A 26,549-nucleotide genomic window follows, 5' to 3' on the forward strand; every position below is an offset into this window, starting at 1 on the left:
CACCTAGACATTCTTATTTCTTCTCTATAGCTTAATTATCCACATAATAACCTATTTCCCATCATTTTTTTCTGTTGGACTCTGATTTTAAAATTCCTTTTGTCCCATTCCTTATATAGTCAGTCTCAATCCATCTGTTTTAATTGTAATTATTGTTTTCCAATCATAGATTAATAATTTTGAAATATAAGAATTCCATCATATGTAGCAGATTGTGCCCAGTATGACAGAACCCTGGTTGAAATTGTGTCATATATACTTTGATGTGATATAGAAGTTTAAACCCAAATACCCCTAATCATTCAGATCTTCTGTTGCTGAGCAAGGCTAGTAAGAATTCAAGCAGAAATCTAAGTTGCGAGTGATAACCAGGTCACCCTCGTTTCTAACTCTGCATATTCGGGTACAAACAGGAGCGTTCAGATAGCAGACATGACCGTTCTCTACATTTAATATATGTTGTTGAATGCCTGCTGCAGCACAGGAGTATGATAATGTCTTCTGTTTACATGTTTTAAGTTAGGTACTGTTTCAAATGTTCTGAAGCATAATATCATTAAATATATTTTCAGCAAATACTGAACCCTTCTGTTATCTTTTGGGTGTGATTACTACTATCTGGAAATTTATATCCTACAGTTAATGAACTTACTGTCATACATTATTCACTTAATAGTCATGTAAGTATTCCACAATACCGTGAAAGCCTGGGCTATCAAGATGGCTCCATAGGTAAAGGTGCATGTCACCAAGCCCAACAACCTGTTTTGAATCTCTAGTACCCACATGGTGGAAAGAGAACTTGCTCCTGTGAGCTGTCCTCTTACCACCATGAATATCGTAGCACATGTGTACCACCCCCCAAACACACATGGGCAAAATTAAAATGTCATTTAGAAAAGAAATTTGAGCTGGGTGTAGTGATGCAAGCCTTTAATCCCAGCACTTGAGAGGCAGAGGCCTGCAGACCTTTGTTAGTTCAAAGCTAGCCTGGTCTACAATGTAAGTTCTAGGACAACCAGGGCTACAAAGAGAAACCCTGTCTCAAAAATCAAAAAAAAAAAAAAAAAGAAAGAAAGAAATCTGATTGTGAATCATGGGGATTATAGACTTTATTAATATGATTAAGCTTTTTAAACATACTAGTATATCCATGTATGTATTATATTTTAGTTACACAATTTAAAAGTGATTTTTTTTTTCATTTTCCCTTCAGATTTTGTTAAAGTTTTGAATGTGGGACCTTGGTTATAGTATCTGTATAGATTGTGCTTTAGCTTGATGATCACTGGCTTTAATACTTTACATTAACTTAAACAGACTGAAATTTTTAAATAAAGCATTTAATGTTAAACATTAACTACTAAAGAAGTTTATTCAGCTGAGGCTTGAATATTTTACATCATTATTCTCTCCTATGAAACAGTATTTTCCCTGCTTTTAACTTTAGTCTCTAAAGGATATCTTTTATTATATTGATTGGCATAAACAGTATAATGGAATTACATATTTTTGTTATTTTTTAATTAAAATTAAATTTTTATCTAAATCCATGCTTTTTTCTGGAGTCTTATCTTCAAACCAATTTTAATTTAAACTACATTAGTTTAGTTTTCACTAATAAGCATTCATTAAATTATTTATTAAGTGTGGGTGTCTCAGATCTCCTAAATGTTTGAAATTTAAAGTTTATAACAAGTTAATTAAATATCAGAGCCTTATTTGGCTTTGGACAGAATAACTGAGTGCTCAGACTTATTTTTTTCCTATGTGTTTATTTGTTATTTACAGTGACCAGGTTCCCCCGGCCTATGTCACCTCTGCAAGATGTTTCTACTATTATTGGAAGTCGTGAGCAATTGGCAGTGCTACTACAACTTTACGATTACCAGCTAGAACATGAGGGCACAACAGGCTGGGAGAGTTTGCTGTGGGTTGTCAATCAATTGTAAGTTACCACCTCCACATCCATTTTATATACCTAAATTAGATCAATGAAAAATTGCTCATATTTAGACTTGAGACAGAGGGAAAGTTTATAAAATAGATTTAATTTGTTTAAGAAACATAAATTGGCATCTTCAAAAGCAAAACTTGAAAGGCGCTTGAAAGGCGATTTTATGCCCACTGTGTATGTAACATTCTGTGAAGAAGTTCATCATTATTATGTCAGGACTGATTTACTGCCTTGAGTGGTAGTTACAGTAGACTTTAAACTACATCAATTTAATAGCTTTGAGTCTAGAATGGATGCTTTATTAAACCAAGGTTTGTGATGTATCAAATCCATGATTTTGAATCCCATTAACTTCACATGCAGGAAACTTTTATATAACTGATGTTTGAAGAGTTGATATAGTAGAGTCCATTAATGCCATTTCAAAGGATCCAAAACCCATCCTTTGCTTACAGAGAGCATAAGGAAGGTTTTCAGATCTGCACTATCGCAAGAAGTAGCCCAGAGACAGTCATTTACTTGTCCCCCTGCTGTTTTTCTCTCCTTTCATGCTCAGGTTGCCACAGCTTATCGAAATAGTGGGCAAAATTAATGTAACCTCAACAGCCTGTGTCCATGAATTCTCCAGATTTTTCTGGCGCCTTTGCCGGACATTTGGCAAAATTTTTACAAACACTAAGGTAAATATTAGTATTCCGTCTTTACTTATATTCAGGAGACAGAATTGTAATATAATAATGCTTTACTAAAGTAAATAATAACATGAGCCTCCCTTTATCTTCTAGCATCTTTAATGTCTTAGAATGCTGTTAATTGGTTACATTTAATAGTATATTTAGTCTCAGCTTATGGTGTACTGAGATTTTATTGTGAGATCTGCCACAGTAGATCTGTCAAAGGCTTTTACCATAGGCATATCATCTGTGGAAAGCAACCCTATTCTTTGAATAATTACCAAGTTTGTTTTTTGGGTTTTTTTTTTGTTGTTGTTGTTGTTGTTTTTGCCATATACTCCAGATTTTGGAAGTGTTGGTCTGCTTAGCACTTGGTAAAAACCTAAGATGATGAGCCACAGCAGCCTGTAAAATTTGCTCCAAGGATACCGAGTCTCAGAAACAGCATGAACACTCAAATCTGTGTCTCAGTCACTACCACAATGTGATCTGTCACGGTGGCGTACACTACTGATTGTTTTAGGTGTTAAAATTTGAGGACACATACATCCAATTCTTCATCAGTTCTGTTAATCCATTTTTCTTCAGCTTATTGTTTGGCTAGTTGCTTAGAGAACTGATTTTAAAAGGTGGCTGCTATGATCAGGTTTTCATCAAGATACTCAGATAGTAAACATCCTAAGCTTCTGCTCCTTCCTACTAAATCTGTGTTATTGAAACATTTGAAGCAGAAACGTAGTCTGCAATAAGCTCAACAAAATTCAGACTTTCTTTCTAGTATGTTGGCTGCTAAGGTGCGTGACCTTTAATAAGTAACCTGTTATTAGTGTTTTGTGAAATGAAGACATTTAGTCTTAGTTGTGTGATTCTACAGCTTCATCTTTTCACAATGTTCTCCCTCTCGGTCTACATTAAATGTGCAAGTCAATATGACTGAGATGCTGACAAGAAAGCAAAATCTATTTACCTCTTCACCAGTCTGGTACCATTATCAGCAGGAATTGCTCAACAGTTCCTAAATAAATAGCTGGTATTGTTTAGAAAAACAAGTAGGAGTCACTTGAGCATTGAACACTGTAGAGTTGTCTTCAGTGGTTTGAAATCTCTGATAATTCCAATTTAAAAACAAAAACAAAAAACTGAAATGAGCATTTGCTCTAACTTAAGATGCCAAAGTAAAATTCCTTATTTGAAGTTCAAATTTAAAAGAATTGATAATGGATTGTGATGAGTTTCACATTTTGAATATGCTAGCCATGAAAATCCTAAATGAGTGGAATTTCCTCATTCCCTTCAAATATAGCCAGATCCTTTAACCAATACTTCTGATCATATGTGGTGATATAGTGTTTAATCATGTAATAATATGCAAGTGAACTTTTTGATAACTAAATTTAGTTTTTAGCAGTAATTTTAAGTACTTAAAATCATCTTGGAAATTATTTTAAGGAAAGGTACCAAAGACTATTCTGAAAATACTTATTGACCTGACTTGATTTTTATTTATCCTTAAAGGTCCTGCTTCCAGTCCCTTTATTCTTCCTTTATCTTGAGCCTGTTAATTAAACGCAATATGTTTCTGACCATTTCAGTAGTCTATAAAGCAAAATAAATAGTTGTATCGATAATTAATATATATTTTACCACTGATTAATCCATGGATCTTTTCTTTGCATTGCTTAGGTAAAACCCCAATTCCAGGAGATTTTAAGACTCTCTGAAGAAAACATTGGTAAGTATGTCTATTATTACTTTAAAAAACAGTTGAACTTTTATATTCATGAAAAATATTATATTTGTTATATGAAAATTATATAAACTAAGAAGAGTAATTGAGAAGGAAAGTGTATGTCATGGAGTTCTTAGTATTCCCACAAGCCATGTCAGTTGGCTTCCATGGGGTGAATTCATCCTTCCTCACTCTGATTGTAAATAACTACCTTAATTGTGACCAGACTGACCTAAGGTCAAACTTCTCCAACCAGCTGCTTTCATCCTTAGAGTGTGCTATGGTATGCTCAAAGTACTTCAGCTTACAAAAGAAGCAACATTAAAATAACAGTGGAAAGCAATGAAGGGTATGCAAGTTTTTTAAATGAAACAGAAAATTTAAAGAAACTATAGGTCCTGTGTGAATAGACCTTGCATTGATCATTTTTCACCCATCTGTCTTAGACAGAGCAGGTACAGCATCACTCTAGGCCAGCTTCACTGGCCTAAGAAAATTACTATATATATCTCTTGTAACCCTATTTTTTTATTTCTAAGAATAAATAATAGAAAATATTAAATGGAATATATAGCAACTTCCACTTGATTGATCTTGAATGCATAGGTAATTAAGATGTGATTTAGTGTCTGGAAAACTACATTCCTGGTGTCCTTAGCAATAGTTAGAGAATGAATAAATGAATTAAGTTTGAAAACATCAGCACAAAAGTTACTTTTAATAGTTTTTTCAAGAGTTGGTTTTTGCCTAATTGTTGATATTTTTATGTTTGAGGTATATACTAATTCTAATGATAAATTAGTGGAGAAAAAATTAAGTTATTGAGAACTGACAGCTTTTAAAATTAGTAGTTAGCTGTGAATATTTAATTGTTCAGAAAGGAAATGATTACTAAGCCCCGTTTTTATAGTTGTATCTCTAAATACCACTTGTTCCAGCCTCAGATTTAATTCTCTACTACTATTGTTGTATTAGCCAACATCAATATTCCTCCCAAGAAAAGTTTACTTTTACCAGCAAAATAAACTTTAAATGCTAGCTAATGTGAAACCAGTTTTGTTGTTGAAATCATGTCTAATTGTTAAATGTATTAAAAATTCATTTTCTTTGTGTTCAGCACTGAATGTAAACTAACTATATAAAAGTGTCAGTACAATAACAACAACCAAAAAAAAAAACCACCACTTAAGAACATAGAAAAAACCACTTAAAACTGTGTAGTGATCAGTAAATGAACTATTGGTACTATAAATAATTTGCCTCATTATCATCTGTGGAATTTTTCTTTGTAAGTCTTACATTATCTTAGTATTTGTAGATGAAGACTCTTAGACAGTAGTCACAGGTCACACAGTCATGGTTGGATTCTCTTGCCATTCTTCCCATTTGTGTAGCCTGATTCCTCCTCCTCCATGAACATTATCAGGGCACTCACTGTCTGCATGAAAACCTACAGTAGAAGCCCTGAGCCAAAGCAGGTTAACGAATGTGTATCTGCGTGCTACTTAAGACCTGGCTTCAGAGGCTCTTAAAGAAAGCTTTTGGGTTTTTTATTCTAGAAATAGGAGTCTAAGATCCCAGTTTGATTATTAAATTCCTTTCTCATCTATCAGAAGTGTGTGTTCTAATTCCACTTCAGAACTAACTGTTAAGTTGTTATTAAGTTGTGCCTTCACCAAAATGCTTCACAAAACAATCTCATAAATAGTTGTACTTTTAAATGCAATTCTGTTTTTCACTTTTGCCTTTATACTTAAAGTATACTAGAACTTTTAAAAATATTTTAATAATTTTAGATTCCTCATCAGGAAATGGGGTCCTCACTAAAGCTACAGTCCCCATTTATGCCACAGGAGTCCTCACGTGTTACATTCAGGTAAGAGAGCAAGTCTTCCTCTCCAGGAAAGGTACCTTCTCCTTAGAAAATACTTGATGTTTGTTTGCTGGGGTCAGACCCAAAAGAAAAGCAAAAAGAAAAGTTTTACTCATTTTTCAAATGAGGAGCATATTTGAATAAATCTCCAAGTAAAGTACCAATTTAACAAATAAATTTAATTTAACATTAGATTACATTTACTTAGCAGAATTTCTTTGTGTTTCATGACGTTTTCCATGTATTGGATAAATGCAATAGAAAAATTAAAAATGCGGTAGAAACTATATTGTTTTTACCAAAGTGCCCTTTGGTAATACTTTGTTTTCTTAATTATTGCTATATATTAAACTATCCCAAGACATAGTTATAAACCATTTTATTTGCTTACGATTCTGCAATCTGGACACAGCTCATCTAGCTGGTCTTGCTGTGGTCACTCATATTGCATAAGCTATTATGTTGGTGGAGCTTTGACAAGAGTGACTGAGCTCTACCACCCCTGTGACAGGACCTCTGTCCATCTCCCATCATCTGACCTGATGATTCAAAGCGCCAATGAATATGAAAGCAGAGTGTACTAGAGTAAGAGTTAGTCCCAGAATCAGTACAATATTATTTCTGCTGTAGTGTAAATAAGGCATAAGTCCAGCACAGACTCAGGAAAAGTGAATTAAACTAGGATAGATGTCAGGAGGTGTGTGGTCATTAGCAACAGACAGCCACATTCTTCTCACTGTACTTTAAATAAATAGCATGATCCACATTAAGGCACATTAGAAAGTGGAGCATATGAAGGAAGAAGCATGCTTTTACTGATGATTTTCTGAGTTTTCATCCATGGATTTTTAGTTTCTTTGACCCTTGAATTCTAAGAGCATCACTTGATATTTATTGCATCTTTCTTCTAAGCACATTCAAGTGGTGTCACAGCATTAAAACTGCTGTACCCTGAATACTAGCTGTCTGAGTTCTGTTTCTGTTAAAAGTAGCACAATATTCCTTAAAGCTTTTCTAAGTGAATTTCTGTGATGTCATAACACAGACATTCAGTTTCAATGTGGGATATTTTCAGACATATAGCATTGACAGTCTCTAGTAGTCTTAAGTTAGAGATGAATTATGTTAAGTCCAAATATTACTATAAACAGTAGTGTGATACTATTCTCCATTTGATTTGGAAGTTGCATCAGCATGGTATCAAATCTGATATCAATCTTTTCTCTCTTTTTAACTTCACAGTTTTGATAGAGGTTTGCTTAACTATCATTTTAAAGCATGATAAATTACCAGATACAAGATATGGCATATAATAGGACCTCAAAACAGACTTATGATGTTATGAATAAAGACTTATCTCTGGAATGACTCTGAAATCCAAATATATCTTTATTTCTAAATTGATAAGAGCTTTTCCATCACAGAACATTTAATAAATTGAGGCAGTAATCAGAGATTGCCCAGATTGCTCATTTCAGAAAGTACAGACCAGCAGTTAATGGTTCTCCTTGCTAAGTACTATTTGTGTTAGGATAAGCCACAGCCTATAGTTTTATTAGGAAACAAAGACTATCTCAAGGCCTAGGCTAAAGCACTTGCCCACCATGTACTTTCCCCTCAGCACTTGCCCCTCCGTTTGATCACCAGCATCACACACACACACACACACACACACACACACACACACACACACACACACACAAACACACACACTTTGTGACCTACATATATAAAGCAATTTTACTTGATTTGATATTTAAAATGGGAAATAATTAGAGTTAACTTTAAAAGTTCAAAAGAGTCCCTGCTCATTTGGAAATCTATTTTTAGCTCTTATTTCACTGAATTCTTTTAGACTTGCAATTTGTTTTCCAGTTATATGTACTGTTTAACTTTAGTAGCTATCCTGGTTAGTTTCTCTTAGTTACTTTCTTTTGTTGTGATAAAGGCCATGACCAAAAGTAGCGTGGGGAGGGAAGGGTTTGTCTGGTTTACATGCTCCAGTCACAGTCCGTCTTTGAGGGAAACCAAGACAGGAACTGAAGCAGAGACCATAGAGGAATACTGCTTACAGGCTTGCTCTCCATGGCCTGCTCAGCCTTATGCAACCCAGGACCACCTGCCTAGGGATGGCCCTGCGCACCCTGGACTGGACCCTTCTCTTGAATCATTAATTAAGAAATGTGGTAGAGATAGTTTTATCAACTGAGGTTCCCTCTTCCCAGATGACTCTAGCTTGTGTCAAGGAGACAAAAACAAACAAAAAACTAACCAGCACAGTGGATAACTTTAAAAAAAAAAAAAAAAAAAGGTAGTAGGGGATAAAGTTCCCTTCTCTCCTTGGTCTGACATAATCCAGTCTGCCTTCTGGACCTTTGAGTGTGTCCAGAAGCTATTTGTCCTTGACTTTTATCCTTTTTGACAATTTGACCTTAACTTATATGTTTAATTCCTGGGAAAATACCAGATTTCTTTCCCTTATGCACTCAGATTAGTTAAACATGCAAAATTTTTAGCACTAATCTAACAGGTTTGTCTATTTCTTAATAAAAATTATGAAATTAGTAATGATTCCTTGAATAAGGCTTAAAAACATTAGTAATTTATCCTTAAACACAAACTAGAACTGTTTTCAGAACACTGCTCTGTTTCAGCAACTAGAGGTTTTACCACTGAATATTACAAATATAATTCTTAGAACTCAACCTTTTGTTATTAGAAAGATAACTGTTTGGGTGGTCTGTTTTTCACTGTGTATAGCCACCATTCATGGAAACTAAGACTGATAATGTCATCTTTGTAAAATATTATACCTTAAATCAGGACCAACTAATGAAACTTTTGTAGTAGTGTGAATAATTTATATATCAGAGTCATCTAATACTGAGGATACTAATTGTCCCCAGCGTTTAAAGCGGTTAAATCTTTAGTTTATAGTTAGTATGACTAAAATACTGAATTTTCTATGCTAATAATTTTTTCATTTAAATTTGAAAATAAATGATCATGTGACTAGTGGCTACTATATTAGACAGCAAGATCTAAATCAAATAATGATATAGTCTTTGACCTCATAGTATTGTGATCATGGATATGTTTAATAAATAATATCTTCAACTAAAATAGTTTTTGAGTTGGGATCTGTTCCCCTCCTGTGGTAATACTTTGTAAGTAAAGATAGGTAATAATGGCATTTAGTTCTACTTAATTGTTTGGGAATTCATTATCAATATTTTTCCTCTGTAGGAAGAGGATCGAAAGCTGCTAGTTGGCTTCTTAGAAGACGTAATGACGCTGCTTTCACTGTCTCATGCTCCTCTTGACAGCCTGAAGGCTTCCTTTGTGGAACTTGGGTAAAAAACAAAATAGCTTACAGGTTTTTTTGTTGTTGTAAAGACATATCAAAGAAAAAAACGTATGATTCTGGAAACTAAGACCAAACAATGATGGGAAGCTCCAGAATGATGGCCGTGGGAAGTCCCACTCTAGGAGTTAAAAGCAGATGAAAGGAGCACCCATCCAAACTGAAGCAGGGCAGGGTTTCCATAAGGGGAGGAAAGGGCTAGCACATGCTTCAACAGCTAGAGAAGAAAGTACCGTGAGGTACATGGATTTTTTTAAGGTGTATGTAGTGTTCCAGATGGATTTATTAAATGAATGATATTTTAAACCTTTAAATTTAAATACAATAATTGTTTCAAGAGTTAAGATTTTGCCGGGCGGTGGTGGCGCACGCCTTTAATCCCAGCACTCGGGAGGCAGAGCCAGGCGGATCTCTGTGAGTTCGAGGCCAGCCTGGACTACCAAGTGAGTTCCAGGAAAGGCGCAAAGCTACACAGAGAAACCCTGTCTCGAAAAACCAAAAAAAAAAGAGTTAAGATTTTACATTTTGAGTTGGTTTTGGTTTTGCTTGTTTGAGTATTCTTAACTATTTTGTAGTTAATGTGATTCTTTTAATGAGAAAGAGTACGCACTAATGCTTTCTTTGAAGCTAGTAGAAAAATACAATCAATGCAGATTTTAAGAAATAGTTTCCCAGAAGTGAAAAGGAACCGTGATTGAAAGCTAGTATCATGGACTCCTTATTCAGTTCTCTGTGACATGCTTATCCTGCTTTAATCACAATTTATGGTTACTGAAGTGCATGTATCTCAGTCACTCCCTTTGCAGCACTAGAAATTAAATCTGGGTTCTTATATGTGCCAGACAAATGCTCTCCCACTGAGCTGTAACCCCAACCTCTCTAAATTTTATTTTTTTTTTTTTTTCGTTTGTTAAAACAGAGTCTCACTTTGTTACCACAGCAGGTCTTGAGCTCATTCTATAGCTCAGGCTGCCCTTGAACTGGTAATTCTCCTACCTATCCTCCTGAGCAGCTGAGATACAGGCCAGAGCCACTCACTAGGAGACACATTTATTAATCACATCTTCCGTTAAGATTAGCTTCACTCTACAACCACATGACAAAACAGGCTTACTGCTTACCCAGTTTCTATAGACCTGAGCAACATTGTGCAGACTGGCCTGCAGTTGGCAGTCCTTTGACTTTCACATCCTGTGTTCTGTGTATAGGGATGTGCCACTATTCCTCTTTTTATTTGTGATTTTAGTTTCCGTGCTATTAAATAGTTGAGAATTTCTGTCACAATTACAGATGCTTGGAGGAGTATAATTCTGAATATGGCTTACACTTATATAAAGTGACTTCTGTGGGATCTTAGCTGTGATATAATAAACTTATGTTTCATTTATATGTCCTGCCAGTGTTTTATCATTAATATGTGTATATGTAATAAATGTCTACAAACATAGTGATTTTCAATGCAACAGTTAAGCATGTGGCTTTCATCTTAACATTGTCACTTTTTCTGCAGTGCAAATCCTGCCTATCATGAGCTGTTGCTGACTGTTTTGTGGTATGGTGTTGTCCATACTTCCGCACTTGTCAGGTGTACTGCTGCTAGGATGTTTGAGGTATGTTACCATTCACTTCTCTTAGTTCTACTGGTGATTTCCAGTTTTAAATGTCATGTATATGTGTGCATATATATATTTATTCATTTATGACATTGAATGCTGTCTAGTTGTGTACTGTGTGATGGGGCAGAACTTTAGCTTTGGCAAATTGAAGAATGTTTTCTAGCCGTATTGGTTCTTTAAATGTTATTTTCAGTTTCATTTCTCTTTTAGACCTTATTTAAATTCCGTCCTATTTAATCTTTCTGGTTGTCCTTTCCTATTTACCGAGGTAAATGACTGCTCAAGCTAAAACAGCGTAGGATGTTGCTTAAGTTGTAGTACTCTTTAATAGTATAAAAATACAGTTATTTGCAATTATATTCCTTCACATATCATATCTGGAATAGGACCCCTAGTCATTAACTGCCTATAGGTTTACAAGGCAGAAAATAGTTCTATAATGTACCTAGATTTTATTAACTTGCTATCTTCCCAAATAATAACTGAAAGTACCTGAAAGTTTACCCATCAGGTAGCAAGCATGTAGTCATATGTACTTATTTTTAGAACTTGAAGTCCTCAATTGGTGTAGTGTTGAAGCTGTTGAGTCTTACCATAGAGTCAAGCTGCCTGGGTTCAAGTTTCCATCTCTTCCACCAACTTTGTTAATTACTTGGACAGATTTGAAGTTGTCTGTACATTAGTTTCCTCATCTACAAAATGAAGATAATGATTTAAAAAAAAAAAAAAGAGTTCTAGTTGAATGAATTTGTTAATATTCAGTGAGTTAGTTCTGTAAAGCCCTGAACATGGTGTTGAACATATGAGCTGTAATAAATGTTAGTTGTCATGTCACTGTTTTTCTAATTTGTGCTGTTACTTCACAAAATAATAAAACTGCGTACAGAACATATATTTATCTAAAATTGTCCCTTCACGCCTGGGATTCCTTTTTTTATTTTAATTTTTAAAAGTTATTTTTCACACAATATACTTGAGTAATATTCTTTCCTCTTCCCCAGCTCCTTCCAGATCCTCCTTACCTCCTTCCTGACCAACTTCATGTTCTTTCTGTCTCTCTCAAAAAGAATTTTTTTAAAAAGCCAGCAAAAATGAAAATTTAAAACAAGCTTTAAAAAAAAAGGAAAGAAAATCAATAAGATGAGAAAAATACCAAAACAAAACAGAACAAAGCCAAAAGTGCTCAAAAAGCAGCACAAGAGTCTGTTTTGTGTTGACCAATTACTCCTGGGCATGAGGCCTGCTCATGGTTGATATACTGACACTCCATTGGAGAAAACTGATTTTTTCTCTCCCAGCCAGGTATCAGCTGCAAACATCTTCTTGGCTGGGGGGTAGAACTTCAAATATTTTTGAGAAGAATTAATTCAGTCTTCCTGAATTTAAGAATTTCTCTACAATTTAAGATAAATTACAATTGGAAGAATAGAATACTTCATATATTTAAAATACTCACTTTCCATAATTTTCTACAATTTTATGTGTGTGTGTGTGTGTGTGTGTGTGTGTGTGTGTGTGTGTGTGTATACACTGTGTGAATGGAAACATTTCAGATAAAACGCAGCCTGCCCCCTTTTCACATTTGGTTTTGTTTGTGCGTCTGCTTTGTTTCTGTATGTGACTTGGTTTCTGTGCTAGCTGTCGGTGCTTATTTGAACACTGTACCTGTGCCTACACAGTCATCAATGTCCTTTCAGTTGACTATGAACTTCTGAGTCTAGTTCGACAGTGATTTAGAAGATTTTTTTCGAGTTAATTATAAATTTAAGGAGTACTAGGTGGACAGATGGATTAGCATTGGACTATATTTTCTGTTATTTAGGGTATAATTTTACTGTCAGTGATCCTTATTTGAGGAAAATAATCTACCAAAAATTATGTTTGATTCATGAGATTTCTTTTATATTAATGTTTTGTAATTTAGAATAATGCCTGCTTCCCTCAAAATGAGTAAATTACAAATAAAAACAAGGGCATTTAAAATAACTTTTTCTTTTATAAAAGTAGTATTAGGGGCTGTGATGAAGGTATGACTCAGTTACTAGAGTGCTTGCCTAGCATGCCTAGGGTTCTGTGTTCTTTCCCAGGACCACATAAGATTGGGGGGGGGGGGGGGCAGAAGTCGGACAGGTGGATCAAAAGTATCCTCCAATGCATAGTGAGTTCAAGGCCTGCCAGGAGTACCTGAGAGCTTATCTCAAAAGTAAAACAGCAGAATAAAATGATTGAAGTGAGAAATTGATATAGTAGGAACTTAATTTGAAATATTTTCTGGAATTTCACACAAATGTAGCTTCATTTTTAGATAGCAGGACAAGGAGAAGCTCAATGGGTTTATATTGTCGCTGGTATTAAACAACAGACTGTGTCTTACCTTTTGAAGTAGATAATGAATGAAAGTCTTTTATAGGCGGAGCTTAGTGACTTTCATATTTCTAGAACTTCACATAACTAGTACGTTAATCATGGGGTAATTGAACTGTACCATTGGACCATAACTCAAAGAAAACACAGGCATCAATTAAGGCAGATAAGAGTCAGTCCATTGTCTGGTTCTACTTTCAACTCAAAAACCCTGGACAAATTCACTTCTTTTCTACAAGTCTCAATTTCTTTATCTGCTAAAATTTTTATAATGTTTGTATTTGCCTCACCAGACATAAAAATCAAAGGATACAGTATGTAAAATGTCTATTAATCAATAACTCTTAAAATTATTGACTAATTTTTTAGATTTTTTTTTAATTACCCTAAGGATCCCAGAGCAGTGAGTGATTAACTTGTCCTCTAAATCACTCACTTTGAATAGACACAAGATAGCAGACATCAAGTTAGGTTCAAACTTAAGCCATCTTATGATACAAAGAATTTGAACTCCTTGTCCTATTTCTTCCTACCTGAATATAGTAACATGAATATAATAATAAGATGTCTTTTGTCATTTTTCTCCTGCCTACTTATGTAGACATTTAATAAATTGTCTCAGAATGCCAAAATCAATTCTGAAATGAATATGTTGATAAATGGTAACAAATTATTGCAAAAATAAATATCTTCACATAACGTCAGCTAAGCTTCTCATATTTTATAAGAAGAGTGTCAATGCATGCACAGTGGTGATTTTGATATAGAAAGTCCATGGGAACTCTGTTTTTGTTTTTGTTTTTGTTTTTTCGAGACAGGGTTTCTCTGTGTAGCTTTGCGCCTCTCCTGGAACTCACTTGGTAGCCCAGGCTGGCCTCGAACTCACAGAGATCCGCCTGGCTCTGCCTCCCGAGTGCTGGGATTAAAGGCGTGCGCCACCACCGCCCGGCGGGGGAACTCTGAAGAGAGAACTACTAATAAATAGATTGATAAGGATTTAGTAGTAATGTATGCTTACATTCTGAAGCTGGGGGTGGGGTGGTATTCTTTACAAAAACAAAATATATACTATTAACCTCTTGTTTTACAAAATTATCATTGGTTGCTAACCAAAGTATTTTAATGACTGTTAAAGAAACAGATTGGTTCTGGTCATATTATATGTAAGCTTTAGAAAATTAGACAGCAAAGACAATGTTCAGAGGTAAACTAACAAACTTTAATTAAATGATTTCTTTTTATAAAATTATTGAGTAGTCACAACTAAACTCATCTCTTGTATGCATATTCTTTGTCATGTGCAGTATTTCTCTTGCTTGCCAATTAATAGTACACTCATTCTCTGAGTTAGGTGAGAAATTCAGCATTTTCAGATGAGCAAACTAGTTTATTCTGTAATTCATCTAAGGCTACATGGCTAATAGTGGGTGAGAGCTGGAATTTGAACCCAGAGCTAGTTTCCAGGTCTAACATTCCAAAATATTATGCTGCAGTATATGTGTTCCTTAGATGATAAGGCTGTGTGAGAAAAGGTTGGGAGTTTTACTATGTGGACTTTCATGTCCTCACTGTAGAATAGTCAGAAGCAGTTTTGTGATGGCTACAAGCCATTCAAGTTTGCTTTTTAAAAGGCCTATTTGTACTTTGGTGATCATAATAAAATCATACCCAGTCTATGTCTATGACTTTTAAGAATTGGAACTAGTTATATTGTTAATACAATATGTGTCTCTTTTTTAGATTTTTTTTCTTTTTTTAAGAGCTGTACTGGTGCATACCTTTAATCCCAGCATAAGGGAGGTAGAGGCGTGTGGATCTCTGTGAGTTTGAAGCCAGTATAATCTACATAGTGAGTTAGTACCAGCCAGAACTACAGATTGAGACCCTGTCTCAATAAAAGCAAAAAGAAAAAAAGTAAATTTTTCCTTTCCATTACATTTTAATTGAAGATAGGAATTGAATGTGGTCTTTGACCTAAAGGACAAACTGCCATCCAATTGGTGACAAGCCTTTTTGTGGACTGCTAGGCAATGTAAGCTTTCTTTCCTCCTAAGCCTTCTCTGCCTTGGTAAGCACTCTAGTAGCAGTATTTGCTTAGCTTCTAATTTTGGTTTTGCTTTTGTGTTTTCTCTCTTTCTCTTGGTTGTTCCTTTCTTCTTCCCGTGGCACACTGTTTGCTTTCCATGCACCACCTGTGAATACCCCCTGTGCTGACCAACCAGCTGTTGGTGAAGGGGGTGAATGAGACTCTGGTAGCTCAGAGGGTTGTTCCTGCTCTCATTACTCTCTCCAGTGACCCTGAAATGTAAGTGTTGTCCCTGCCTTCTATGTCCAGCATTCCTTTCTAAATGTGCCTGTTGAGAAATAACCATCAAGCTGTTAACAGTCACTGAAGAATCACTTGAAAATAGTAATATTGGGTTATATGCTTTTTTGATTTGAAACTTTATCATGTTGCTATTAGTACATTGTTGGGGTTGTTTTTTAAGTCAACCTCAAAATAAGTCTAATTTGGAGACCAAATAGTAGAGTAAAAAGTATTAGCATTAATAATCAGTAAACACGTTCAAAACCAAAACAAGCTGATGGACTATTTCTTCCGAGCCAAGAAAGGATGCTCTGCTAATCTCACTAACAGGTTGTTGCCAGTGAGTGTAGTGGCATGAACCAAAGGCTTAACATTTTAATGTCTCATGTGGATGACTAAAGCAAGAAAGGCCAGTGAGTCTGCCTGCCCATCCTCAGTCACAGCTAACCCAGTTCTCATTCCAGTTTACCAAACCATTTTTTATTGCATGTTGACTGGTTTACAGCTGACTCTTCGAGGCATGAGTGAAGCATTAGTTGACAAGCGGGTTGCTCCGGCCCTTGTTACCTTGTCCGGTGATCCTGAATTGTGAGTTCACAGACTGTGACCCTGAGTTATCCTGCCTGTCTTATTGAGCATTCTTCTTGGTCTGCTCTTTAAAGTTTAACTGTCATTGCTAGAGACTAATGCGGGATTTCTACCTTGTGCTTATTTTGATACATATGTTAATGATGATCCTGTTGTCTCTCAGGGAAGTCTCAATCTCCTTCCTTTTTGATTTCTAACAGCTCTGTTAGGATTGCTACAATCCCAGCGTTTGGCACTATTATGGAAACAGTTATTCAGAGAGAGGTAGGAATGGATATTTGTTTATTACTTCTGTGCTGGTGGTGATGACACAGTTCTGTTAGCATACCTGAAGTGGGGGTCAGAGAGCATTGTAACTTTTATGACATTTTTTAATTAATTACTGATCAAAGGAAGATCTAAAAGTACCATAACCTAAACTAATTGTTTAGTCTAAGAAACTGTTCCATTTATGTATTAGTCTTCTCAATTTAAAAATTGACTCTAGCCAGGTGGTGGTAGCGCACTCCTTTAATCCCAGCACTCGAGAGGCAGAGGCAGGCAGATCTCTGTGAGTTCAAAGCCAGCCTGGTCTACAGAGCTAGTTCCAGGACAGCTAGGGCTGTTACACAGAGAAACTCTGTCTCAAAAAAACAAAAAAGGAAGGAAGGAAGGAAGGAAGGAAGGAAGGAAGGAAGGAAGGAAGGAAGGAAGAAGTTGACTATAACCTAGCTGCATATAAGCCAATCTACATACAATTTTTTTTAATGCATTCTCACTGAGTACCCTTGGCTGGTCTGGTACTCCCTATATAGACTAGGCTGGCCTTGCACCCACAGAGATCTGCCTGCTTCTGCCTCCCAAGTGCTGGAATTAAAGGTGTGCACCACCATGCCCTGCATATATTTTTGATTGCTAGTTTAAAGATGTATTTTGTCACAAAACATTGTGAAAACAAAGCTATCTCACTTTGACAAATGAAGTAGAAGGGGTACCAGTATCCTGACAACTGCCATTGATGCCACACTGTAGAATCCTCTAATAGGTTATGTAGCTCTTGCAGCTTGTACCGCAGTAAACCCTGCCTTGCCTGCTTCCAATTTTTAGCAAGCTTTTACTCCATAAAGATTATTTTGATTCTGAAACTGGTTTTATTTCAAGGTTTTATGTTATATGTCTAACTACAACATTAAATATAACACACTTCTCAAGGTACTAAAGAGATATCTCAGAAGTTAAGAGCAATTGGTGCTCTAGCAAAGGACCTGAGTTTGGTTCCCAGCACCCACATGGAGACTCACAACCATCCATAACTCCAGTTTCAAGGAATAAGATGCTCTCTTCTGGCCTCTCCAGGCACCAGGTGCACACATGGTGTACATACATGCATACATACATACATACAAAACACTCATACACATAAAATAAAAATCCTTTAAAAGACATGTACCAGGACGAGTGTCAGAGTTTTTTTCTTTTTGTCATGTTGGACATATATTTAATACAAATGAAAAAAAATCTTGTGGATTAGAAAATAAATGATTAATGGACATAATTGCCCACCAAAGTAAGAAATTCAATGAAATTTTATTGTCATAAGGTTCTTATAATTCTTATAATAAAAATTAAATTTGTAGTTATAGAAAGAATATTTTCCCCTTTTTTGCTGTATATTTCACTGACAAGGCAACAGAAAAAGAACACATCTTTCTGCAACGCTTGCAGTCTTGGCAGAATTTCAACATGGTCTTAAATCCTAAAATAAAATGTCTTTTAGGGAAATGTGAGTAAAGTGTAAGTCATTTATGACTCACTGCTTTCAGGAGGTGAATAACTGGGTACTTACACTATGATTTGAGAATTATAATTTACATACAAAATCAGAATCTTACCAAATTTTCCTTACATGGTTTGGGTTGGTTTTTGGGGGGGGGGGGTATTTTTTGTTTGTTGTTTGTTTTTTAATTTTTATGAGTTTTTTTTGTATTGTTAATCTAAATTAAGAATTAACTGCACAAACAGAAAGTGAGCTCTTTTCTGAGTAAGAAGACTTCACTATCATGGCTTTACAGCATGAATCCACTGCCATAGGCCATTTTTAATATGCTTACTGTTCACCCTAACATCACTACTCCATTTTTAATAATCTATATCTGATTTTAAGTTGCTAGAAAGAGTGAAGATGCAGTTGGCTTCTTTCCTGGAAGACCCTCAGTACCAAGACCAGCATTCTTTGCATACAGAGGTCATCAGAACATTTGGCAGAGTTGGGCCTAATGCAGAACCCCGGTTCCGAGATGAATGTAAGTCCTCTTTCTACCTGTTCCTGCTTTGTTCCATCACTAGGGGCTTGTCTGGGCATAAAGCCTTGCTGCTCTTCATTTCTCACGTTCTAAAAGCTCCCCTGGAATTGATCCCTGTTGTGTTCCTAAACACCAGTTATAATAAAACAGGAAGAGTAGCTCCCCACCTATAGTTACTTGACTTTTGAGACAGAGTTTCTCTGTGTAGCCCTGGCTGTCCTGGAACTTACTTTGTAGACCAGCCTGGCCTTGAAGTCACATAGATCCACCCTGCCTCCCAAGTGCTGGGATTAAAGGCATGTGCCACCACTATCTGGTTTTAAGAGATTTTTTTAATCAACATTTTAAGGATGTTTTTGTGCTTCTAGTCATGTTCTTATGGGAAGTTCACAGTTATCCTACTTGGCATACTATCAGTGCTATCAGCACTACTTGGTTTGAATTTTCAGTGTTTTGATCTGTATAGTGATCTACTAACTCATTTTCTCTAGTTTCTACATTCTCTTCCTTACGGTGGCCTCAACATTTATAGCAGTTTCGTGGGTGGCATCAAATCATTACTCCCAAAGCATATTTATTATCACTGTAATACTTACTGTCCTCTTAGTGTTAGCAATTTGACATGCTTTCTAGAAGGTCATAGGTTAGCCACTCAAGTCAGTTTGGTTTCTACTGAAAAATTGTGTGCTCTAATAGACTGTTTATTATACAGCCAGACTGATTTTTTTTTAAACAGTTTTAAGATCAGAATGATCAACAAAAAATAGTAAGTCGTTTTTTGGCCTATAGTGTCCAAAAGGCTTGTTGAGGGCAGCAGCAGTGTCAGGAGAGTCCCTTCTCATAATCAGTTACCCAGCCACAGAAAAAGGTTGCTGATTTACTTACCAGCATGGGCAGTCCTAGTTTTACAACACCACATTTACATGTGATCCTAGTCAGAGCTCTGAAGATGAGTTGATATCATTGAGACAATAGTTTCTTTGAGGGAGAGAAAGTAACTCCTGGCTCCTGGATTAAGGGATATGGTAAGTAATAATGGGTCTTTGGCTTATGCCATCTTGTTGAGTTCAGTCCCCAGTAGATCATTATATAAGCTATTTGCTTATACTCACTTATGCTTATACTCACAAGGGAGCTTTGGAGGAAGAAACTGTCTGGATTGCCATGAGTATGAAATGGAGCCAGTTAGTTTCATGGGTCCATGGAGGCTTTGTCCTCAGGAATTCTAGGCCACGGTTATTTCTCAGAGCAGGCATTATCTGTATTTCAGTGTCTGTTTTTAGAATTTTTAAGAACTTTAAGAAATAGACCTCCTGTGGATAGTTTTATTGATGCAATTGATACCTACCTTTTAAGTACGTAAGAATTGTGTAATAGAAGAGAACAGGATTTTGTTTTCTCCCAGTAGTCCCAAAAAGAACAGTTAGAGGTGTAGACCCAGTTAACCATTGTCTCTGATGTCTTCTGAAAATATTTTTAGGGGAAAAAAGTTTTTTGATCTCCCTACTTTGAACTATTTTCCTGCTCAAGGGGCTTTATCTTGAAAATTTTAATGTCAAATCTATAAATAGGACTTATGGTGAAATCAAGCCCATATCAGAAAGAATGCAGTATTCTTAACTATCCATCTTTATAGATAATTCTCTTTGAGCGTTTAGAAAAAGAGTGGAGAAGTTGGAATAATTAGATTATTTATCACTCTGTTCCTTAACTAACATTAGTTCTTCCATTAGCCCTTATTATTTCCCAATTTTTCATTAGACCTTTTGGTCTTGCATCTGTTTTAAAACTTGTTTTGGTGTGTGTGTGTGTGGCCTGCATATATATATATATATGTGGTGGATGTGTGTGTGTGTGTGGCCTGTGTGTATTCTGCCCTGCATGGGAGCCTGGTACTTGTGGAAGCCAAAAAGGGACATCAGATCCCCTGGAACTGGAGTTACAGGTGACTGTGAGCCACTGTGTTTGCTGAGAACCGAACCCCAGTCCTGCACAATAAGCAGCAAGTGTGCTTGACCACAGAACCATCACTATAACCCTTTAAACTATCTGTCTTAAACACTGGTGGTTTTATCTAGAACATTATTTAGTTCTTATATCCAGCTCCTTGTCGTGGTTGCTGAGAATGTTCCGTCATGCATTAGAGCCTTTCTAAAGGCTCAAGTAAATCTGCTTTGGTTTGGGTTTGTTCCCATTGTCTACCTGCCCCTGAACTAATGACAGTCTCTTGTCTCAGCCTCCCAAACGCTGAGATTGCAGCACAGGTGATCTGTGTTTACTTCAGGTCCAAGTTCATTTACAAAAACAAACAAAAAAAAAAACCAAAAACAAAATCCCTTTGCTTTGACTGTTATATCTGCCCCAGGATCTTATTTGAAAGCTTCCTAAAATCTAATTTTTAAGTTCTATTTATTTATCTTTATTTGCTGTTTTAAATCTTTGCCTAATCAACCTTGTATAAAAAGGCTTTTTAGATGTTGTGTCTTTCCCATTTTTCTTTCCCATTGAAGATGAGTTTTAGAATTATTCCCACCCAGGTTATTAAATATTCTTTTGATATTTAATATTCTACTGTCTTTAATCATTTAAACTCATCTGATGAGTTACTAATTAAGTGAATTAATTAGTATAGAGACAGTAGCCTAGGATAATACACATATAATGAAATAATTGGCTTCTGTAGAAAATTTTTGTCTTCTTGAGAATTAGGAAAATCCTTATTTTTATTAACTACCTCTAGACTACTCTAGAATATATTCTTTATTATTTTTATTATTATTTTGAAACATGATCTCTCACTGAACCTGGAGCTCACAGACTCAGCTGGACTGGCTGGCTGGCCAGGGAGCCTGCCCTGTCTCCATCCCCAGCCCTGGGGCCCCAGACCATACTTGACTTTTTACACAGGTGCTGGGTTTATAATGAGCCCTCTCCACAGCTCTGATTTTGTGGCCTTTATCTGAGTTTTATTGTCATTTCAGAATTTGTTGTTGCTGTTGTTTTAAAGAAAGCATCTTGTGCTGGGTAGCCTCTTTGTATGATCCTCCTGCCTAATCCTCCTGAATGTCTAGATTATAGGTGTGCACTACCATGCCCAACTTTAGAACTGAAGTTACTTTGTATAGATTTGTCTGCTGATGAGGCAGTTTTAAGGTGTATTATGTGGTATGGTTTTGGATTTCTCAGAAAAAGGAAAAGTCAGAGATTTGGGAATGATGGCAGAAAAGAGAAAAGAGTCTTAGAAAAATTGAGTCGCCTTTCTTATTTTACTTTTTATTTACCTTGGGGGTCTCAGCAGACCAGTGAAACTCAGGCAAAACAACAAAATGTGGTTCTTGAGTGGGTTGGCCTTCAAATTATTTCTTGAGCCCTCTTTTTTAATTTCCATTTTGTATGTATGAGTATTTTGCATGCATGTATGTATGTGTACCACAAGTGTACAGTGCCTACAAAGGATGTTAGATCTCCTGGAAGTGGAATTGTGAATGATTGTGAGTCACCAAGTGGGTGCTGTGAACAGAACCTGGGTCCTCTGCAAAAGCAACAAGTGTTCTTACCTCTCTCCAGCCCATAGAGTCCTTCTTAATTGTTATTGTTATTCTTTTGATTTGGCTTAGAATTGTTTTGTTGCTGTTATTTGTTGTTTGTTTTCTTTTCCCTCTTTAAGAGGGGCTTCCTATAGCCTAGATGGGCCTCGAACTGTAAATCTTCCTGCTTCTGCCTATGTAGTGCTGGGATCATAGGTGTGAGCCAACATGCGAAAGACCCCTCAAAATGGACATTGTTAGTTGTTTTGTTGGGGGTTTTGTCATTGCTTAGTGATAAGCATGGAAACTGTCCTTGCAGCCTGTGTGTGTTAGGACACAGTTCTTTCAGAAGACATACATTTACTTCACAGACTTACTGTAAATAAGAAAGAGGTCACTACAGCTGCCAGAGGGCTGTGTTCTATAACCAAGCAAGAAGAGAAAGCATTCAGATAAACAGTCACTGACTCTGAAGCCATTCCTGCAAAAAGCTGCTTTTCTGGGGAGTCTATGCTCAGTTAAAAAAAAAAATCTTGGGCATCCAGGATGACTGCTGCTACTCACTTGCTTATTGTTTCCTAAGCATTGCATTCGTAAACAGGCACTGTCTTTAAAGTTTCACCCTATTCTGTGAGGCTGTTCTACCCCTCAGTGACCGGAAATGATTCAGAGTACTATTTAACAGTGGGTTTGCTACAATTTGGAGAAACCGAAGACACTTGTGATATTGTGGGGAAGTGAAATAATTTATTATTGAAAAGGGATAATGCATGTACCTTTTGTGTAACAGCAGTAGTAATCTTTTCATGAGGAAACTTATGTCTACAACTACGTCATAGTGCATCTAAGCTATGTGTCTTGGTTCATTTGTTTATTGTTTTTCTATTTGGGAGATTGGGAGGTGAGGTGAGATCATCTGTAAATGGTCCTCAGAACTAGACAGTAGTGGTAGTGTTATATATTTCTCAAATCACAAATCACTTATTTGGAAAAGCATACGTTCTTGCCTAAGAAGAAAGAGCAAACAGAGGATGGGGGTAAATGTTTGAAAGCATCCAGCATTAAAATGAATTCTTATAAATTTAAAATAATAATTATATGTTGTAAAGTATGAGTTGTGTACACGTGATTGGGATAAAATTAACAATTTCTTTTTTCCTTTTTCAGTTGTTATACCACATTTACATAAATTAGCCTTGGTGAACAACTTACAGATCGTGGATTCAAAAAGGCTGGACATCGCAGTCCATCTCTTTGAAGCCTACAGTGCACTGTCCTGTTGCTGTATCCTTGACGTGTTGGACTGTGGCCGCCTGTGTGTAACCCATCGTATAATAAACCCAGCTGTGAACATCGAGTGGACTTTTTTGAAAGTTTTGGTTCACCTTTGCCATACCTGTTTTACTCTAGCCATCTCATAATTTTTAAAGGTAGTTTTCAATCCTCTGTTTATATTTTATAATTTGAAAGCCCTGATGAATTTCCTACCCTGAGATTTACTATACAATGAGCAAGAAATGCAGGGCAGAATGAATCTAGGCTTTTATGTTCTGGTATTGGATTTTGCAAAGAATGTTTAATTTATCGAGTGGAATACTATGAATTTCTCTTAGAGAAATGTCACTCTCTGGAGAAGTTCAGGGCCAACATGGTAGTCATCTCTAGTAACAACTGGGAGAAAAACATCCTTGAGGCCAATATCAACCACTAGATAACAGTTTAAATGATTAAGCTAAGACTTAAAGACTTTAGTGACAACTTCTGCTTTCCATAGTTAAAAGCAAAACTGAACTCGAACGTAGAGCTTTAACTGTCCTATTGAACAGTCTCACTGTACTATGTTTAGTAAAATAAAACTAGGAAGGAAGTGAAGATGGGCCAAGTGAACTCTAGCCTCTGGCTCTCAATAAAAAACAGAAGAGGTCAAGAAAGGGAACTAAGAGATTGGGAAGGGTGGAAGGCTGAATTCTCAATAGAACCAAGGAAGTACATGTTAAACAAATAATTAGAGAATTATCATCATGCGCCCCCCCCCAAAAAAAAACAAAAGGTAATTAAGCTTCCTAGTGATTCGTAGGGGAAAGCAGGTTTCAGGAAGAGTTTTAGAGTACCATGATTCTGTGTTGTATGCCAGGTCCTCAGCAGAGGGAACAGGTCATTTCAAATAATATAAATATGTTCTAGAGTGCCACAGACACTCACTGTTACTGGACTTTTTTTTTTAAACTGGAATGTAACCATGGAGGGTTGCTTTTGTTCAGAATAAATTAAGTTGGAAAAGCTGTCTGTTGGGGAGCTGTATGTCCCTCTGGAAATTAAAACTTAGAAAGTAGGGTGCATTGCTGAGTTCATTTTATTTTGAGGATTGATTACAAATGACCTATTTATATCAATGATGTAAGCCATGCTTTTGATAATATCAGTTATATAGTCAGCAGGGATCTAATATTTTAGTTGGATGACTTAAGTATCCATGTCCTTTATAAATTTTGTTCCAGTAAAAGCAGAAGTCGCTGTCACTCCTGATCATCTTGTTGGATTTTCAACAGAGAAGATAGAGGAAGTAGATGAGGAACTGCTGTTCTGAGTTGTCAAGGAGGAATCTTCTTATGAAGAAGTGACAGGACCCTGGCAAGAGAGCTATGATGGTGTGAAAATTAGAAACTCAGCTCTGAAAGTGTTTGTTAGAAGTTAAGCAAAACTCATGTGTAATCTATATTAAATAACAGTTTATAACAGAATATGCCTCAAGGAAAAGGGAAAAGTCCAAGGACAACTTTAGCTCTATAAAACAAAATTTCTAAATAAGAAAAGCAGTGGTTTCTGAAGTACATAGAAATTTATACAGAGAAATTACAAGTGAAAAAACAAGTGTTTCAGTATGCACAAACTATTGCTAGAATAAATAAAATAAAAAGTCCCTTTCCCGGACAAGAAGCAGAAGAGCCATCTTAGAGTAGCTCCTATTCAAGTATTCAGTCGTGTATGACGCACACCTTGCTTGAGTCAAGAGTGCAATCACTACTAAAGTCCCATTGCCCAGGTCTGTTCTGCAAGAGCTGATTAGAATGTGGCTTCCTTTCAGAACTGACATAGGAAAGTTCCATGTAACAACTTGTCATAACATGTCATGACAAGCTTAAAAGATATTAAAGAATGTTCAAGCTAGAGAGTAGATGGCTTAGGAGTGATGAGAAAATTTGACAAGGTGTGTGGCAAGGAGAGATGAATAAATGCATCTGGATGCACATGGAGGCCATTGGTTAATGTTGGGTAACATTAACGTTGATGTATTTAAAAGGAAGTTATGTAGTAGGAAGGTCACAGAGTGTGTATATAAAGGACAGAGACAGGTTTTGTTTAGAAAGAAACTGTATTATAGATCTATCTAAAATTCAGGAATGTGACTTATAAAACCCTGAATGTCTTCTTCTAGACAGAGGTATTTGACCATTTACCACTGAGGTAAAGGTGGTTTTAGTATCAGATAGGACTGAATGATATGCATATTTCCAGTCCTTAAAAGATTGTTTGATTTTATGAGTAAAAGGTAGTCTTCATTGTGCGTAGAAAGACTAACTTCCCTATTTCTGTAAGTATGACTGTCTTGAGCCTCCATGCCCATGTTTCATTATATCACTCTACTAATCCAAAGGTCACCCACAGTTATATCTTGGAGGTACTTTCCCAGTATCTAGAAAACAAGACTGTATAATAATTAGGCTGGAGCCCTCTGTATCGTGTATATTTTTAAATTGTGTGTGTGTATGTATGTATGTATGTACATGACAGCACATGCACACGTGGAAGTCAGAGGACAACTTTCCAGAGTTGATTCTCTCCCACCTTCATGCCATTGTCAACGATGGAACTCAGTTCACCTCAAGTTTGTGAACAGGTGCTTTGACTCACTTGAGCCATCTTGCAGGCCCCATGTATATTTTTAATACCTATTGAATTTATAAGTTATGCATTATAGGAGCTTTGTTTGTGAGCATTGTAACTGTTTTCAAGGAGGTGATAATATGTTACATTCCTTTTTTTCTTAATGAAGTTCATGGTAATTTTTTAAATTAAGCCAGTTTTTATAAAGGAACTCATTTACTTTGTTTTTCACTTGCACATGGTGCAGTATTAAACCAGAGCTATAGTAAGAGTATTCCAGAATTGATGTGGATTTATAAGATGAATTATTTTCTTGAAAAATGTATCTGATTTTTCTATTCTTTTAAATGTGGAGATAATCAACTAAAACTCAAAGATGACC

General features: G+C 36.0%; 1 protein-coding gene across 5 annotated transcripts in view; it reads left to right on the forward strand.

Moving 5' to 3' along the window:
- Positions 1-26,549, forward strand: part of Relch (RAB11 binding and LisH domain, coiled-coil and HEAT repeat containing) — a 95,405-nt gene that overhangs the window by 62,507 nt on the left and 6,349 nt on the right. Inside the window, exons 17-26 of one of the 5 annotated variants that reach the window (XM_059280082.1) lie at positions 1,792-1,948; positions 2,514-2,637; positions 4,315-4,363; positions 6,157-6,236; positions 9,480-9,586; positions 11,108-11,207; positions 16,391-16,473; positions 16,674-16,737; positions 18,617-18,755; positions 23,450-23,566. In XM_059280082.1, the coding sequence (XP_059136065.1) occupies positions 1,792-1,948; positions 2,514-2,637; positions 4,315-4,363; positions 6,157-6,236; positions 9,480-9,586; positions 11,108-11,207; positions 16,391-16,473; positions 16,674-16,737; positions 18,617-18,755; positions 23,450-23,566 (1,020 nt within the window). The other 4 variants (XM_059280083.1, XM_059280080.1, XM_059280085.1 and 1 more) reach the window with 4 other exon arrangements.

The sequence above is a fragment of the Peromyscus eremicus genome, chromosome 15 (assembly GCF_949786415.1).
Source record: "Peromyscus eremicus chromosome 15, PerEre_H2_v1, whole genome shotgun sequence".
NCBI lineage: Eukaryota > Metazoa > Chordata > Mammalia > Rodentia > Cricetidae > Peromyscus > Peromyscus eremicus.